Source organism: Scomber japonicus, chromosome 2 (assembly GCF_027409825.1).
Source record: "Scomber japonicus isolate fScoJap1 chromosome 2, fScoJap1.pri, whole genome shotgun sequence".
Classification (NCBI taxonomy): domain Eukaryota; kingdom Metazoa; phylum Chordata; class Actinopteri; order Scombriformes; family Scombridae; genus Scomber; species Scomber japonicus.
The window spans coordinates 34,968,299-34,983,301 of NC_070579.1; the positions used below are offsets into that span (position 1 = coordinate 34,968,299).

The window sequence follows — 15,003 nt, forward strand, 5'->3', positions numbered from 1 at the left end:
CTTAGGGGTCTTTTTTCTCTAACTTGTCTCAACATAACACATTAAATATCATCTTATGGCTAGTGGGTGGACTCCCTATTCAAAAAAAGTAACCTAATCACTCAATTTACAGCATCCATTCTTTCACATTTGAGTTCAAATAGTTTGTATAGTGACATTTTATCATTATCATTGCTGCATGTCATACAGTCTTGCTATCATAATAACACAGTCAAGTGCTTTCATGCTTTAAATTTGATTATTCAAACAAGACAGAGATGATCAGTATATATACAATTCTAAAGTGGGGCAATGCTGCCAAAATAAATGACCACAATATGCTAGACCAAATGTGTCAGTGCTGATAATGTGGCAGCATTTTGGGGAGGACTTTTGGTACTTTCAGAGTATATTTACACACAAAATTTCTATCAATAAGTGCTGGATCATGTGGATCAGTTAAGTTCAAAAAGATGTATCACTTTAACTGTGAATGAATGCATCTTTAAAAGACCAGAAATATACACTTCAGTATTAGTGTATTAGTTATATTACTTTGTTTCTACCATCAAGACTAAATTATGCCTATACTGCTCTATTAAGGCGACAATACATGAGATGTGAATGATGTAATAATTCATTGATGTGATTCTCACTACACAAGAGAACAGAAAACTGCTGAACGGATGAAAGTGAAGTGACAACTTAAAGGCCTTGACAACTTTTTATTTTATATTTAATCGAGTACCTGCAATGAATGTTGAGATCCTACATGAACACACAGTAATACAACTTCTGCTTATTGTTTATCGATTTCTCTATTTGCTCGATTGGACAGACTCTCGATTTACTGAGCTCTTCTCACTGATTTGACGTGGGTGGGGCTCTGTCGGAAAAAGGCAATGCCACATTTTTCCCATACAACTATCAGCAGCAACATCTGACAGTTGTGAGGTTGTTTGCTTGTGTTGGCAGCACTGACAGGGAAATGTGTTCAAAACATACAAGCATTAAAAGGTGCAGTGCGTAAAATTTAGTGGCATTTTGTTGAATGTACTTGTCAGAAATGGAATATAATATTCATAATTATGCTTTGATTAGTGTTATCACCTGAAAATAAGAATTGCTGTGGTTTTGTTACCTTAGAATGATCCTTTATATCTACATAGGGAGCGAGTCCTCTTCCTCAGATCCCACCATGTTGCACCACTGTGTTTCTACAGTAGCCTAGAACAGACAAACCAAACATGGGGTCTAGAAAGGGACTTTTATATCTTTCGCAACCACCTCAGATTCTCCTACACGTTTGGAAGAGAAGAGGGGATGGGGGTGGGGGGTTGTTGCAATCTTCAACCTCAAAGCTAGATGCCACTAAATCCCACACACTGGTCCTTTAAACCACAATAATAATATTGGATGCTTCTTTTCAAACAGTTTGATTTGAGTTTTGTTAATTTAGTCATGAATATCTAATTAATTTAAAACCAAGTTTTCAAATGCTTTAACACTACTGGTAAGTAACATTTAGCATGCTGTGTGTGTGCCTCCTAATGATAGGCAATGGTATGTTACCAGTAATCCTCAAGTATAGCTGAGGTTAACAGAATTGGGTCATTAGTTGTTGAGATATCCTCTCATGTGGAAAATTGTATGTGTTGGTGGTGCTGAATGAAAGGATCACCAAAGTCATAATGAGCTCATTTTCTAGGGAATGTGAAAGTCTGTGAAAAGAAATCCTTAAACAGTAGCTAAAATGTTCCTTGGACAGATGAATCCAATGACTGCGACAACACTAAAGCAACCAAAGAAGCTTACAACACACTTTAGTACACACTATACACATTCTTTATTAGATCCTTCCCTACTGGTAGCCATCAAATGACAACCCATTCATTTGCAAGAACAACTGAAATGTTAAACAAATGCCATACTTACAGAATTTGTGCAACATCACACACAGCTCTATGTAGGCGCCTGTGTAAGTCTACATCATTATACTCACTAATGAGGTGCAGTCATTGCTCCCTGGGTGATACAGATGATAAATAAGCTCCAATCACATGTGCATTATAGACATTTAGTCTGTGTTAACGATGGAATGGTGTGAGAGATGTGTGTTGCGTGAGTGAAGCGCAGGCCACTCAGAGGAGGAGATCAAACAGTCCCAGGGTCCTCTCCTGCCACTCCTGCGAGCGCTAGGGATGTCCACCTGAGGGCACTGTAACAGAGGATAGTTTAATACATGTTATGGTAAAGGAGGCAGAAAATCATCATCACACACCCACACCTCCACATCTCCACATGTTCCTATCTAACATATGAAGAATGAGTGTAACCAAAAGTATTGGAGAGGTGAAACCGCACCAAGAGACACCATAATAGGTTTTATTTATATAACACCATTCACAGACCCAAGGACGCTTTACATACAAGAACCTGTTGTAAGAATAACAGCTTTCTCTTAAGTTCTTAAAGTGGCTTTGACGTTTTGATCTTATAAACCATTACTGCCTAACTATAGAGTGGCTCTCATTATCTCGGGTTTTCAATGTGCTTTGTTGGCTTATACCAAAAACACACAAGAAGCCAGTTAAACTATCATTTAACAGCTAATTACAATTACAAGGTTACAAAAACTTTCAGATTTGTGCCTTTAACCAGCTCAGACTTCAGGATCATGGTCAGGTCTGTCCAGATTTCACCAGGTTTGACTAAATGTTACTTGAGAGTTGAGATATTTAAATTCTCTGCACCTGCACAGCCCTTTTCACAGATCAATGTGACCTTGACAATAATGATTAAATTAGGTGTGAATCAGGTTTATGTAATTTAATGTATTCTGAAGTTATGCAAGTGTCTTATATCTGCCAACATAACAAAGGAATGAGTAACTTTCTGGTTCATTGTATTATAATAATCAGGCATATTCGTCACTGTGTAACTTTTAAGCGTCAGTCTGGAAATTTAACGTCCTCGCGCGCACACACACACACGCACACGCACACACGCACACGCACACACACACACACACACACACACACACACACACACCAAATGCAGCTCCTGTATCCTCCCACCTCCTCACTCGTAGAACTTAATCTCTGTGTCCACGCAATCAAAAAACAAGTCCCCCAGCTCGTCTCCGGATATCTCTCCACTCAGCATGGCTGAAATCTCGCTCAGACACTGTGACTCCAGGTCCCTCAGAATCTCATAGACAGCTAAACCCTCGTCCTGAGAGAGAGAGAGAGAGAGAGAGAGAGAGAGAGAGAGAGAGAGAGAGAGAGAGAGAGAGAGAGAGAGAGAGAGAGAGAGAGAGAAGAGAGAAATGGAAAGAGAGAAAGACAGAGACATGTCAAAACAACAGTAACAGCTTGTCAAAACCTACACAATCAGGCTAAATCTTAAGATATGGTGAAGACTTTTTGCGCTAATATCATGCTCTAAAATTTAGAAACACACTTCTAAGCATTAGGTTTTACATACAAAAGAGCATCAGAGAATTATGTTTCTCTAATTATTAGATTTCAGTTTCAAAACAGTATGCCTTTAAGTGTGTAGATAATAGAACTACATACACACCATAAAAGGTTTTCAAAAAAGTTTTCTTGTTTTGCTTCTTTCCATTTTTTATAATATTAAAGTCTATCAAAGTGTGCCGAGCCTCACTCAGGATAAAACAGATTTTTTTTTTAAGGAGCCGGATCCTACCGTTGGGCCTTTTTGAAAAGCATCCTAAGACTAATTTAACCTTAAAACCGTTAACACATAAATGATCATTTATGGGACTTAATAACAGCCGGTATACACCTGCTATCACATAAAGCCTCTTCCTCTACAGACTAATCTGGCTCTACACATTCTTATTTGCTCACCAAAACAACAGGAAATGGTTTGAAATTCCATCCATACCAACTGATAGTATTTTGTATGTACAAAACACAGTTTAGTACAGGCTATATATAAAAAACACACCTTACTGGAATGCAACACATGCAACCACACTTTAACTTTGGAAAAGCCTCTGCCACAAATCCACAACCAGAAAGCATACGGAAGTGGAGCTTAAGACTTTTCTCAGTGTCCCAGAATGAACTTCCACGCTTCACTTTTAAGCCAACCTGTATTTAAAAGTGCTACGAATGAGCTGACAGCAGAGAACTGAGCTTGAACGTGAGCACATCCATCCCCATAACAACCAGGCAAAGTCCACACACAGATGAAGACTGTGTGTTAGGTTGACATCTCTGGAAAAAGCGAGCAAGTTGACCGTGACCTGGGATAGCTTTGTCAAACTACTAATTCCAAAAGTCAAGCATGGCACAGTTACATAGGACTTCTCATGATGTTTTACTATTATCTGCAGTTATTTTGAAGCAAGTCTACAAAACTTTTAAAAGAAGAAATAACACATTCTTCCTCTTACAAATTAAAAAATTTAATTAATAAGTAGTAAAACACAGCACTACTCAGTTTCATACAGTATGGGGCTTTCAAGCTACAGCCTGGTATGACTGCTAGCTAATGTTACTACTTTAGCAAACTTTAGACAGATATTGCTGTGTAACTGTGTAACTTAGTGAAGTTGCTGACACTTCTCTATGTGTGCTACCATTATTTCATAACTGTCACATGTGGCAACATTGGCGATTGTTCCATAAAAGTTACACACTATAGGTTAGCTTTAGCATTTTATAGCTGTGAGCAGTTTCTCTATTTCCTTTTTTGCATTACTTTGATGGAGAACAGTGTTCATCAACAGCACACTTCAAAACAGTATTAAGTAAGTATTTTTTACTATGAATACTTAATTTGATCACTTTTCCAGTATCACCGCAACACAATAAAACCTGCTCGGAATTAGTATGTAGTGCAGAACTGGGCCACAGCTAATTGGTTACTTCACCCTCGCTTTGTACATAGCAACAAGACAGATGACCCGCCAGTGAAGGTGGATTTACCTCACACTACCAGAATTATTATGGAATAAGCCCAAAGCAGAATAGAATGTATATGTATAATGTCTGACACACATCATCTCAGACAGGACCGTCAGCTAAACAGTGTAAATCTCACATTGTTTTGAAGTGCTAATACCTCCCAGCGTCTTCATGTTGTCTTTGATTGCACAGCGTACTGAGAATGGAAACCCTGCTCTTTGGCTTTGAGTGTGTACTTGTAGTGTGTTTATGTTTAGTCTACACTCGCGCCGTGCGTCTTGTCTGCGCTAACTGTGAGGTCCTGTTGTGTGTTGTGTGTTGCTCTGCAGTTGGTTGCTTGGGGGGTGGGGGGGGTGGGATGTGTCGGTCCCGTGCTGCGCAACCGTCCTTACGTTCAACTCTCAATAACAGTGATTCTGCTTCGGTTTGCACACGTAATGAATGAGAACTCCTGGCTCTGCCAGGGATCTGTACAGGACTATCATTGACCTAGGTCATCCATCAGTGCCCACCGGGTTGGTCTCCATGGTGTTGAGCGCCGTCTGGTGGGCCTTGTACAGGTCGTGTCTGCGGTCCACCTGGGTCTGAAAGCGAGGCTGCTTCCTGACGGGGTCGTCTGGGCCGAACTGTGGGGAGACCACCCTCAGCACTCGGGTGGAACCCTCCGAGAAGATAAAAGGCTTGAATATAGACCTACCAGGGTACAGGTGGGGTGGGATGGTGGGGAGAAAGAGGAGAGGTAGAAATACTCAGAATTTCATATTGACATGTTGAAAGGAAAAGCAGAGATGAGGAGGTAAAGAATGTTGGAATCTCAACACCTTCATAATGAATGTATTCTTATTGCTATCCGATGTTTAATCTGTAGTAAAGAAAATTAACCTTCTGGTATTCTTTAAAATTGAACTGTGTGTGTTCCATCTTTGTTACAGAGTATAATAATTTTTGTTGAGTTTTTTCCTTGACTTTTAATTGTCTGTTCAATTCAGCCAAGTTTTTGCATCGATATCCACTGCTTCTCTGTTTGAGCGGCGTGTTTTAGCTACAGCATGCAATGTTTTGAATATGCATGGGTGATAAATGAGAATCAGTTTTTCGTGCCGTAAGTTCAGAGAACGTTATGGCTGAAAAAACTGGTTGACTACATTTAGAGTACAGTGTGTGTTTGGTGAGTGTGTGTGGTAAAAATCCAAAGAAAAAGTGATACAAAATGAATTATTTCCTAATAGTTGCTTGAAAGTTTCCTAGACAGAATGGCCCCATTTAAATCCAAGTGATTATTTGTTGAATTGCATGTTTGTAGACGAATTTCATATGTTTTTCATGTTCAGCTGAGCTACAGTGCAGTCGTTCTTTCCGGGAAACATGCTAGGAATTATTTAGAAATTAACAGGAATTTACGGACCAATAAAATAAACTTCTACCCATGTGATTTCAACTTTTGACTCATTTCTTTCTGATCATTTTTAAAACAAAACACCCAGAACAGCATTAATTCACAAATAGATTATCAATCAATGCTGAGACCTTTCAACTGAGTGTTCAGAGTGTCTTAACTGAAGTTTACAATTTGTAGAATGTCTTAATGTTGTCTGTGTCACACCTGGAGGGGTCTGGAGTGGCAGTGAAGAAGTGGATGCAGGGCAGGCTGGTGTCTTTGGGCAGGACAGACACCATGCTTCCCGTGGTGCAGAAACCACCAGAATCCATGCAGATGCCGCTTGGCTTGTCCCTCAGAATGGACATCATCACCTCTGCTGTCACTGAGCCTGGGACCAAAGGCAAGACAGGAGGGACATAGAGAACAACCACAACAGAATATTGAAGGAAAGATCCAGCCTTGGAACAATGCAATTCAACATATGCTGATGTCAGGTGACAACGATCACGATTCAAATATTTCACGTGGAGCTGCAATTATCTAAAGCAGAAAATTCTTCAGCTTTTAAAACACATAAACACTGACAGATGTTGTGTTATCCTCTCAAAACAAACAAACAAACAAACACAAAAAGTCACAATATTGCAATGCTTAGTCATAAAAGAGAAATAGGCACCCATTTGTTTACTGAAAGTAGCCTCAAAAGAGCTTAAAGATCAGAAAGAAATCTGTTATTCTCTTGGTACAAATATCCTAATCCCTAGCACGGGCAGGTATGTCCTCAGGCGTCCAATGGCATTCTGGGAAGTGTAGGAGTTGACCACCCTCACCATCATGCTGCTGGAGGAGCTCTGTGCCTCCCTTGTAACGCTTTTTGGCCATCTCCATCCTGGCGGGCGGGTTCTCTGGGCTGAACACCTGAGAGAAGTTGAACTCCCCTTCACCGTCCCACCAGCCCTGAGCCTGAGCCACGCTCCGCAGCTCCGGGTGCTCTGCCATGATGTCGGCGCCGATGGTCAGCTGGTTGGATATGTTCTTCACACCCTCTGGAAAAAGAAAGAAGCCATTACCGTTCTGTCTTTCAAAAGCAAACCAGTGCACGTCTCCTGCGTGTTAGCGCAACGTGTGTGAAATTTCCTAGCCGTTAGTCAGAAACTTGTGCTCGGTTGGTTTATCTCCATTTTAACAGAGTGATCCAGCCATGACGGCTGAGCGTCACTTCACCGCAACTTCAGGATTCACTGAATTACATGACACATGTCTATAAGCTGTGGTCTCATGTTGAAGTTATTTAGTTTTCCACATTAAAGAACAAAAATTAGTTACGCAATCATTAAATTATTCTGTATGGAGCCCTTTAAGGCTGATTAAGCAGCCAAGCACCTTAACATTGGATTAGTTTAGTTTTTAGTCCTGGAGATGTTTCTGAGTCAGCTTTGGAAATGCAAGAAGCATTTTAATCTAATTATTGAGGTCGACTTGAGCTGCCTTCCTATTACTTTGTAGCGTTTTTCTTGTGTATTATAATTTTGTAATTTTGTTTCTTTATGTTGTAACTCCACTACTCTACTACTCCTCTTCTGTTTCTCCTCCTGACCTTTATTTCATCATTAAGTTCTTCTTTTTTTTAATGGATTGTAAAGCCTTCTTGAGGCTTTATAAACAAACTTGCCTTGACTTGACTTAGTAGCGAGAACATCTTGACAATGCACAATATAGCTAGATGCTGTATTTGGATTAAACCTCATTATTTATAATTAACCCCCAAGCCCAGTTTTACAGTTTTAACCTGCACAAACTGCTGAACACACACACACACACACACACACACACACATACACACATTTTCAGCGGTTCAAGCTGTTCATTCCGCAGCTTCATTCAGCACTCAAATAAAAAAGCAAAAAAAAGTCGTACTTATTTTAGTGATAGTGGAGCAGTGAAATTCTCTGCACCCTCCATCCTCACCTGTGACTTTCTGCGCCACCCACAGCCTCCCGGCGGTTTCCAGGACCCAGGCCTCTTTGCGGTCCACCAACAGGAAGGTGTTGTGGTAGCTGAAGGGCTCCGGATCTTCCCTGCACGGCCCTCCCTGGCCATGCTGCTCCAGGAGGCCAGTGATCACTGCCAGCGCTGCCCAGGCACTGTCTCCACGCTCTAGCCCCAGCCTGACCATCACACACACATATACCAGTTTACCTCAAAATGTAAAAGCCTGAGTTTCATATGTTAGCATGCAATTTACTGTTATTAAAAGCTTTCATTTAAATTCAAACCAAATATCCTTATTTTCATGCATTTGGACAAAATAGAAGTCATTTCAAAGTATTAAAATATGTTTTTCTTTAAAGTATGCTTCATTGTAAAGCGGTAAACACAATTTCAAATTGTCAGAAAGTCAAACTCAAATTTCAAAACTATCAACATGTTTCACGTTCCTTCAGGCGCTTTAAGCAAACACGCTTTTATTTTTATTTATTTAGTCTTATCTTTTCATTTAGGTTTTTTTCTCCCTCGCAGTCCTTTAAAAACCTGTTCAGTTTATTGGCAATGTTTACATGCTCTACTGTCTTGTTTCTTTTTTTGAGGAAATGCTATTGTATCACTTGGCGCCTCTCCATACTTGCAAAGTATTCTAATACACAGAGATGCACAGATAAGCGCTACGCTTCAGCGGCACTTACAATTCCTGTCATAACACGCTTACGCTGACAATCTACACACCCTCCTGATCAAAGGCTGAGAGGATTAAGCTAATACTTCCACTGTATAAATGCAGTCAATAGTAGCGCCAATCAGATCTGGAGATTACTTGTTCTTCATTGCTAAAATTGGATGATTTTGCTGTTTAGTATCTATGGTGCCCTATGTGAGGTTTTTTTCGGAGCTCACCGGACAAGGTCCATGCCCAGCAGAGCCTCTCCGGGGCAGACGGGCTCTCGAGTCCAGACTGCCTCATTCCCAATACAGACCCCCTGATCGTTGGCTCCCATTTCAGCCCCCCACATCCAGGCGGGTTTGCTGAGGATGACAGCATGGGTCTGCTCCACCTGTGGGATCTGGATGTACGTGCACTAAAGGTGAAAATAGACAGTGAGAGACAGACTGAGAGGGAGAAAATGCTCGTTAATATTAAAGTCACATTGCATGGATAAATCTGAATTATAAGTAGTGTGTGTGATAAGCTGACACATCCATACTGTAACTGGATAACAAATTGCATTAATTCCCTTTTGATATAACGTTGAACAGCCTTTTTTCTTAAGGGTAGCGTGTCCACTTGAGAGATACTACAAGGCCAAAAACCAAACCTGTTTCCACAAGTAACACGTGACACATCTAAAAAATATTGACACACTTGTGGTTCCATAAATGTGGCTTCAGATAAAACAGCATTAATGTATCAACTTGTTTAATTAAGTATTAAACACTGAAGAAGCAGAAATGAGAGACGGATGAGCTTCACATTAAACTGTAGGACACTTTCAAACATTTGTATGATAAATAATGGACAAACTGCATTTATATTTATGTGAAGCTTAAAGGATCTGTTCACCCAAATTACCAGAAAAAAATATTTTCTCACTTACCTCTCATGATATTTAAACATGCAAATAGTTTTACTTTTATATGTCTGTGCCCGGAACAATGGAGGTAAATGGAAATTTGTTTGTGATGCTGACCGATTTTTTAAAAAGTACATATAAAAAAAATCAACAGTAACATCAAGTGTCAGTGGCCCCGTTATTGGACAGCGACACTTTTCACCGGGACTACTAGGAAAACAGTGCACACAGAGGTCGGGGATAATTAAGAGCGATAAGAAAACTGTTTCTAGAAAGAGATGCTGCTGTTATTTTTTTAAATGCTGTGAGCACCACTTGTAACATTTCATTCACCTCCATTGCATTTTCTTTTTTTGTTTTTGTAATTTTGCTAAAGCAACCCTTTAAGCCTCCGAAACTCTGATCTGATTATCGCCACTGAGCTCAAAGATTATTCTTTCCTCAACAGCAAAGCTTAAAGGACAGGTTCACAATTTATCACGTCTGTGTTAAAACAACAGTCAGGTGCCAATGTGAATATTTAAGCAGTTGTTTTTTTTTGCTGTGATCATTCCTCGTGTTCATTATGAAGACTAAAAGATCCCCTCTAAGCGAGCTCGCAATGGAAGTGAACAGGGGCAAAATTCATCAGCCTCGCTTTGACCAACAAGCTTCTCTAAGATAATATAAGGCTCCAGCTTTCTGATTTGGTAAAATAAAGTGAATGAATCTCTTCCACAGTTACAGTCTTTTCCTTCTTTGTGTCTGGACATCACATCATTACACTTCTATTAATATAAACACTCAGCTGTGGATTTGCTCGAGTGAAAATGTAACAAAAGAGCAACGAAAAGGAGAAAATATTTCATCAGTGGTTCAAAACCTTAAGTTAGTTCTCTGTTAACTATTAACAGGATTTCCACATGAAGTCCTCAAGTAAATGTTTAACAGTTGTGGCTCAGACTGCAGTCAGACTGGTGTATTATAGTTATGTATATATTATTAGTTTAAAATAACATACTTCCTGATACTAATAATACATCACTATTTATAAATAGTGATGTATTATTAGTATCAGGAAGTATGTTATTTTATAACATACTTCCTGATACTAAGTAGATACTAAGAAGTATGTTATTTTATAACATACTTCCTGATACTAAGTAGATACTAAGAAGTATGTTATTTTATAACATACTTCCTGATACTAATAATACATCACTATTTATAAATAGTGATGTATTATTAGTATCAGGAAGTATGTTATTTTAAACTTTTTATGCCTGAATTCATTTTACTGCAGTGTACCAGACTGGATGTACGCAGTGTATCAGTCAAGTATGAATTTAAAATGATGTATAATGGTAATTGTCAGTCAGCTGTAGCAGCAGCAGAGGAGGCAGTAATGTGGGGCTGTGTGTGTGTGTTTCAGGGCTGCTTCACCTCCAGCATGGAGCCTGGAGGGTGGGATGCTGCAGGGTAGGAGGCCACCTCCTGCACCTCATCCCGGGGACGGTCCGAGTTCTTCCCAAAAATCACATGGTCGTCACGAGAGCCGGGGGGCAAGGAAACAAAACAGTCACATGACATGGGGGCCTCTGCCATCCTGCAACACAATCACAACAACAACAACAACAAATAAAATAAATAAAATAAAATAAAATAAGTGGGTGGAAAAAACAAGGAGAGACACAAAATGAAGCCTGGCTGCTTCTAGAGGACTGAATTAAAACTGTTTATTGAGAGGTGAGATGCCAAAATAAGTACTCATTCAACCAAGTAAACACTCTGATTTCATCTGACAGTGTGTTTGACATCCAGCACAAGTGTGTGAGCCTACACCCTGTGACCATAATGTGCATGTGTGGGGTAAAGGAAGAGTCTCCTTCCATTCCCCACCCAGCTTGTTTGCAGAAAGTCAGACTCAGCCGGTGCACTCACTGCCCATCCCTTTCACACAGGGATTAGGAGGCAGTCTTGTGCAGAGCACTTTATTGACTGTAATCTTCACAAATCCGACCGCCACGTCGCTCTATTATCGCTCTAGCATTTTCTTGCGTACATGAATCGCTTTCGATCTTTTCCAATAACGTCGCCCCCCTACTTCCCCCTCCAAAAAAAGTGTGGCGATGGCGGAGGAAGCCTGTGGCGGAGCTCCGTGTGCGATCAGTGTTTATAACAGAGATAAGGCCTGACTGATCGGCGTGCCCACACTGTCACTACCCGGCTCTCTCTCTCTCCGGAGCAGCGACACGCCCGTTGCTTCCTGTCATTTCGTCTCTTTCGGACAGCTGAGTTTAAAAAAGGGTCTTCAACTCCCGCGTTAATAATGTGTGATCTAAGCATTACGCTGTTAATGCTGCTGCAGAAAAATGTTTACCTTTTTTTTTTCAATCGTGAGAGCGGACGGCCGGCTGGGAGAAGGCAGGTTGTTGTAGATACCGAGTCACGTGACCGAGCAATCCAAAGGTCTGTACTTAAAGGTCTCGTCTCGTCTGGCCACAAGCACAGCTCACCGTCTCAAAAGAGTCCGGTCCACACCTGTGCAAAGCTGCACAGCAGGCCCGGCTGACTGCTGATGTAGCTCTCCATCATTAGTCTGCACACCCACAGCAGATATGATGCTTATAATTACACTCAAGGTCATGGGAATCCCTCAATCCATTCTTTTTCTTTTTTTCTTTTTTGGGCCATTTTTTGCTCTAGACCACATACACTGTAAAAAGGAGGAAAAAAAAGAAAGAAAAGAAAAAACAGGCCCAAGGGCAATTAAATCCAAAGTATTGAAACCAGTTTGGTTGCTTGTTATCAGCTTCAATGAGTTGATGTCTGTCTCCAGCAACTATACAGGTTCTCCTTCCCTCCAACATCAATTGCTCTTCTTAAAAAACAACCTGCCAAATTGAAATCTTAGTCTAATTATTACTTTATTTAACTCGGAACTCTTGCACTTTCATTTTAAAAACTTGGTCCCTGCCCTGTGGTTTATTGTATTATTGTACTTTTACTCTTAAACTTAAACCGCTGGTTCTTCAGGGTGACCTACCTTGTGCACAGTAGTCTCAACTTTAAAAAAAAAAAAAAAATTGTATTCTTGTATAAATCAGTTCCAGCACAAGTCATGTTTAATCTATATGTAATATTTATTGTTAGGTTTTAGTTCAATATCTGATAGATAATCCAGAAACCACAGTACTGTGTAGACAGTGTGTCGATGTTCCTGTATGTCATTTATGTGATCGTAGCCACTATACACTGTTGTCCAAGACAAATTTCCTCTTTGAGGACAATAAAGTATAGTCTGATTCTGATTCTGATTTTATATTCACTTTTTCACATGTCTTTTATTTCACATTCTTCCATAAGACTACAAGCCAGGAATATGTCTACCTATGGACACCTGTTGATATGTTGGTAGCCTATTTATTCAAGTCAGTCAGATTATATGTCAAGTTTTATAAGTCATTTTTTACTTCAATTAATTGTATACATTCTTTCCATATACTTCACATAATTCACCTGTTGTTTACACCAGGTGTTATATCCTTTGTAAGCTGTTACACAACATAAAAAACAAAGACATGTAAGACAGAAAAGTGTTAACAATAAATAGGACTTGAGTTAAATACTATAAGTCGAAGATTTAAAAGGAAGTTATAGCAGAAGCATGCTGTCAAGAGTCATGAAAGAAATATAAAGAGCAAGCTACATTTTAATTGTATAACAAGTAAGCTCATCATTTTTATGAACAGTTCATCGTTTTAATAAAAGTAGTAGAAAATCTTTATATATAGACTAGTTGCCACTTTGTAATATGGCAGTCTTTGCAAAGGTTTTATAAGTTTACACAATGGTTATATTAATAGGTTTTTTTAAATCATACACTGATGCTTTACATTATTAAATTATGTATTTTGATACACTTGTAACACCTTAGTCTATTTTTTAGGTTTAGCTTTTGTATGTATGTGTACATATTTCTTTACTCTTAAAGTTGTTGTATATCTTATCATAGAAGGGCCATGCTACAAGCCCTTATGGTTTTTATTGGCTCAGAAAATTCTGCATGTATTATGTGTCTTGTAAATATATATTTTTCTTTATTTGCAATAAAAAAAATTTAAAAAATACTAACACCTATATTAACAGTTACAACAAAAGACCTGTTTATCCATTAGGATATCTTTGAATCTCGCTGTATTTCATTTAATTGACTAAAGTTTACAATACAGACCACAGACTGAACAATTCATCTACAACTGAATATGTGTATTACTTAAATGAATCTAACTATATGGGACTGCTTCGGTCAGTGTGTTTCTCAGAGTCATTTACAGTATGTTTGTTTTGCAGTCTGAGCGTCACAGTTTTTGGCGTTGTGAAAACACCACTGCTCACCACCGCTCTTTACCAGTCCTCTGGATCACATGCTGGCTAATCAGTGTAATTAAAGTTGGATGAATTCCTGTGTGTCAGTGGGTTAATTGAGTGGCTGTCTCCTCTCACTGGTGTTTCATTCAACTATGTTGCATACACTTCCTGTCTGTGAGCTTGTTTTTTCCAGACACAAACATTCATCACCAACTTCCACCTGTTCTCAACATTGATCCCAATTACACCTACAGTGATTGGTATCTAGCCATGCTGATAGTTTTGATTTTATAGTGTGGAGCCTTTGTCTCAAGGATGTCTGCCACAATGTTGTTACTGTGCAATGGGGACAAGTGGAAAACTGTCTTTCACAAACAATGTCCCCATTGCTGTGGATAATAACAGTTTTCATGGGGACTATTTCTTCAGCAGCAGTTCCAATGAAAGCTGTTAAGCGTGAGCTTGTGCTTGTGGACAAAGTTTCTGAAGAGAGAGTCATAGATAGTGGAACATTGTTGTTGTTGTTTTAAAAATCACTGTCCACACCTCTAATTTATGTTTTTTTTGGCAACTCCTACTGATCTGGCATTGTGCTTATTGACAGTAATGTCCATCAGCATTTTGAAAAGTGGCTGTGTTAGAGCCCGAATTTTAGAAAAGAAAAATGGACATGAAAATGATGTTGATAAGACTGACATAGCTTTGTTGTTAGTTGACCACAGAAATAGCTTTCAAAGCTGGCATAGTTTTGACATGACAAAAAAGCTCCTTAAAGCTGCAGCTATAA

General features: G+C 39.4%; 1 protein-coding gene across 1 annotated transcript; it reads right to left on the reverse strand.

Moving 5' to 3' along the window:
- Positions 1-1,808: 1,808 nt before the first annotated feature.
- Positions 1,809-12,274, reverse strand: scrn2 (secernin 2). Its single transcript, XM_053329539.1, has 9 exons — positions 12,226-12,274; positions 11,289-11,451; positions 9,193-9,374; positions 8,269-8,468; positions 7,131-7,346; positions 6,523-6,688; positions 5,432-5,612; positions 3,057-3,213; positions 1,809-2,197 (listed from the first exon to the last, which is right to left on the reverse strand). Exons 2-8 carry the CDS (start codon positions 11,448-11,450, stop codon positions 3,061-3,063), a joined length of 1,260 nt encoding a protein of 419 aa, XP_053185514.1. The 5' UTR covers position 11,451; positions 12,226-12,274; the 3' UTR covers positions 1,809-2,197; positions 3,057-3,060.
- Between the last annotated feature and the right edge of the window lie 2,729 nt (positions 12,275-15,003).

What these genes read in the sequence shown, in the direction of transcription:
- scrn2 (XM_053329539.1), bottom strand. Translation starts at nt 11,450, where the DNA reads ATGGCAGAGGCCCCCATGTCATGTGACTGTTTTGTTTCCTTGCCCCCC. An exon ending in GCCACTCCAGACCCCTCCAG is followed by an intron (nt 5,613 to 6,522) that starts GTGTGACACAGA and finishes GTACCCTGGTAG; the next exon opens with GTCTATATTCAAGCCTTTTA. An exon ending in ACACCATGGAGACCAACCCG is followed by an intron (nt 3,214 to 5,431) that starts GTGGGCACTGAT and finishes TCTCTCTCTCAG; the next exon opens with GACGAGGGTTTAGCTGTCTA.